At 28.9% G+C, this 3,511-nt stretch overlaps 1 protein-coding gene across 1 annotated transcript in view; it reads left to right on the top strand.

The window, feature by feature from the left end:
• The first annotated feature begins 1,817 nt into the window (after positions 1-1,817).
• LOC105449762 (putative sodium-dependent multivitamin transporter) overlaps positions 1,818-3,511 on the top strand; it is a 3,694-nt gene continuing 2,000 nt past the window's right edge. Inside the window, exons 1-5 of the mRNA XM_011689146.1 lie at positions 1,818-1,895; positions 2,516-2,640; positions 2,749-2,970; positions 3,054-3,394; positions 3,472-3,507. Of these exons, the coding sequence (XP_011687448.1) occupies positions 1,844-1,895; positions 2,516-2,640; positions 2,749-2,970; positions 3,054-3,394; positions 3,472-3,507 (776 nt within the window). The 5' untranslated portion in view covers positions 1,818-1,843. The remainder of the gene's footprint in view (positions 1,896-2,515; positions 2,641-2,748; positions 2,971-3,053; positions 3,395-3,471; positions 3,508-3,511) is intronic.

The raw sequence follows: 3,511 nt of genomic DNA, 5'->3' as shown, positions 1-3,511 counted from the left end.
TAATACAATATTAAATTAAAAAAAAATAAAACTTTAGTGGTATTACTTTAAATATACATACAATACCTGGAAAAAAAACATTTGTTAAATTAAAAAAGAATCCAAGTGACATTCTTGTATAACACGATTACGAAAATTTATTTTGTAAATAATATACATCAAAAGAAGCTGTTGTATCAAATTAAACAAATAAAATCCAAGTTGTATTATCTTCAATGTATGATTTTCAAAAAAATTCAATTTTAAAAACCAAAGGTATAATACCATAAAAAAAGTGAAATCAAAATATTATTCCTAGTATACCTATTGTAATTATATTAAAAGAATACAATGGTAAAAGAAAATCGTACAACGCTTAACAAAAAAGTAAATTAAAGAAAAAGATTCATTCTTTTGAAAACTATACACCTCGTTTTTGTGCGATTTTTATTTCGGACCGTGGAACTTTGCAAAGTTAGAAAAACATTTTGCGATTTGTCATATCTCTATTTGTATCAGTACGACTCCAAAGAAAGTCAGTTAATCGTTTTCTAAAATATCAACTTGAAAAATGGAGATTTCAAGCTGTAAAATGCTTTTTTAACAATCTCGTTACAATAATGTTTAACAAAGTTGCTCTATATTGAATTTTTAGAAATTATCGATATATTAACGCATTGTCCGGGCAATTAGTTTGGTGACTGTATATACATTTATATGTATATGTATAATGTTCTTATATGAAAAATCTTTTCCCAGGTAAAAATATATGATATTTAAAATATATAAAAATAAAAGTGTAAGAAAACAAATAAATATATTATTATAATAATATATATTATAATAATTTTTTACAAATAAGCATGCAACAATTTTGTAATTAGTATATATCATGTAAAATATTAAAAATACTACAAAAAATTTTTTTATAGCGATACTTGCATTTTTTTCAATTTTCTTAGGCCGTATTATATAATTATAATCTAAAATTCTCATAATAAAAACCGGGACAATGACGGAGTTTTATTTTGAGAATTTAACTCCTGAATATATTACATTGGTGCCTGAAGAATTGGCTGTGAATTGGTTACACACTTATGAGATGACTCATTTACGAGATGATTATCAGTATTTGTTAACAAAGCAATAACAATATAAAATTACATATTATATATTGTAGCAAGATGTACTGATGTATTGTTAAAAAAAAACATAGTTATTTTATAATCATGCACGATTACTTTATACTTGAAATGAATATGAACGGACTCGGCGAAAGAAAGCTAATTAAGAACAAAATGACAGACATAAGGATAATAATGTGCTACGATAGAGATAGTAAAACATTTTTTATCAGTAAAGAAGTGCCTCATCAGCACAAATTATGCTGTAGAATATACATCATACTTGTATACAAAAATAGTAAAATACAACTGTTTAATAACATTATTGAAAAAAGTTTTGTAATATTTCGAATTTGCTATTAACACTCAGAAATTTCTGCATAATTTTATCGATGCGCAAGTAAGCGAGTCAATTGTTGAGCGATAACAAACGCGAGAGGTTTTATACATAGTCGTAAAACATTCGCATTATCCTCATTTTATATGTTATAAAATGTGCGATTATGAAATGGCCGAGCCCGAAGTAGGAGAAACAGATACAAGGTGAGACATGGAATTCAACATGGAATTTGCGCATTCGACACGTAGACTACTTGTTTTTCGCTACTTTTCGTTACGCTCGCAAATATCTTCAACGAAGAAGGAATACACACATGAATGGTGAAGGGACATAGAATCTCAATTGATAACGGAGTCAACAATTGAGTAAGATAATTCAATGATATTGCTGTTTAGCTACAATGGAGAAAGATAATTTCTTGTTGCCAGCTTGCGCAATATCAGAACTAGATTGTAAGACAATTAAAAATTATAAATGCGGACTGTATTTTGGAATAACTTTGTGATAAATGAAATATATACGCATAATTTGAACGCATTACTCAGCTTTTACTATATTAATTCAATTTCAGTGTACAAATATGAATATATAATATTATCATATTTAATATCGTGTAACATTAAAGTAAAGAAGCAAGTGCCCAAATTAAAGATATTTAAGGTGTAAATGATATTTTGATGTTTAAATAATGTTACATTATTTTTTCCTACTTTTGTGTGCGCAGATTGTTGCAAAAATAAAATGTATTGATTTAACTAATTGAGTTCAAGTATTATAACAATTAAAAATATCGCAAAAATAAAAAAAATGCCTTTCTCTATCTCTACAATTTATCACACAAAATAATTCATTATTTATTAAATTAAATAATTTAATTCTTTGTCCTAATTAAATAACAGAATTAAAATATATTGCCCTCCTTATGACAATTTGTCCCGAAAATAATATTTCAAGAACAGGCCTTTAAATTAAAATTTTTTAATTTCAGTCTGAAGATATAATCTCTATTTAAATACATTTTCTTTCTTTTTTAAATTACATTACATTTATTATTTTTGATTTGCTATTTTAGACAAAATGGCGGAAATAAAAACGTTAGGATGGATCGACTATCTGGTTATAGCGGTGATGTTGTGCATTAGTACTGGAATTGGTATTTATTACCGATTTAGTGGAGGACGTCAAAAAACTGTGGAAGTAATTATTACTGTTACGTCTGGTTACATCCTCTTATTAAAAAATCCCTTAAAATAAATATTTTTCTCTTTAATGCTTTACTGTAATAAAGGATAACATGTTTTATAGGAGTATTTCATTGCAAATCGATCAATGAGCATAGTACCAGTCGCTATCGCCATGGTAGCCACCTTCCTATCTGCCGTTACGATGCTCGGTGTGTCCGCTGAGATTTATACATACGGAACGCAATTTGTTGTGATAAGTCTATCGCATCTATTGGGCATTTTAATTATATGTTATGGATTCTTGCCAGTATTCTTCAAGCTGCAGGCAACAAGCGTCTACGAGGTGAATCTAATGAAATTTGATTTCGCCGCAAGGATTAAGTTTTTCTATGACGCGTACATTTGAAAAAATATTATTTTTTTCAGTACTTAGAAAAGCGTTTCGGAGTAAGAGCTAGGATGATGGTTAGTTTTGTTTGTTGGGTTCAAATGCTTTTGCATTCAGGAATAGTGCTTTATGCTCCTTCTCTGGCCTTGGAGGCGACCACTGGAATGTCCAAGACTGCCAGCATCATAATTATTGGTCTTGTATGTGCTGTCTATTCGAGTATAGGCGGTATTAAGGCTGTGCTAATAACTGATGTATTTCAAAGTTTACTTATGTTTGTCGCCGTGTTTATAATTATTGGTACAGCCGCAAATGATGTCGGGGGATTGGGGCAGATCTGGGAAATCGCGAGGCAAGGGCAACGGCTCGAATTTGATAGGTATTTCATATATTTTTTTATATTACGTGAATTATACATATGTATGTAGAAACTAATTGATTTTCCTTTTGTTATAGAATTGATTTGGATCCAACAGTAAGACATACATGGTGGTCT

Source organism: Wasmannia auropunctata, unplaced genomic scaffold (assembly GCF_000956235.1).
Source record: "Wasmannia auropunctata unplaced genomic scaffold, wasmannia.A_1.0 LD336074.1, whole genome shotgun sequence".
NCBI lineage: Eukaryota > Metazoa > Arthropoda > Insecta > Hymenoptera > Formicidae > Wasmannia > Wasmannia auropunctata.
The sequence above is the reverse complement of the archived record's forward strand: the minus strand, read 5'-3'. Positions and strand labels throughout refer to the sequence as shown.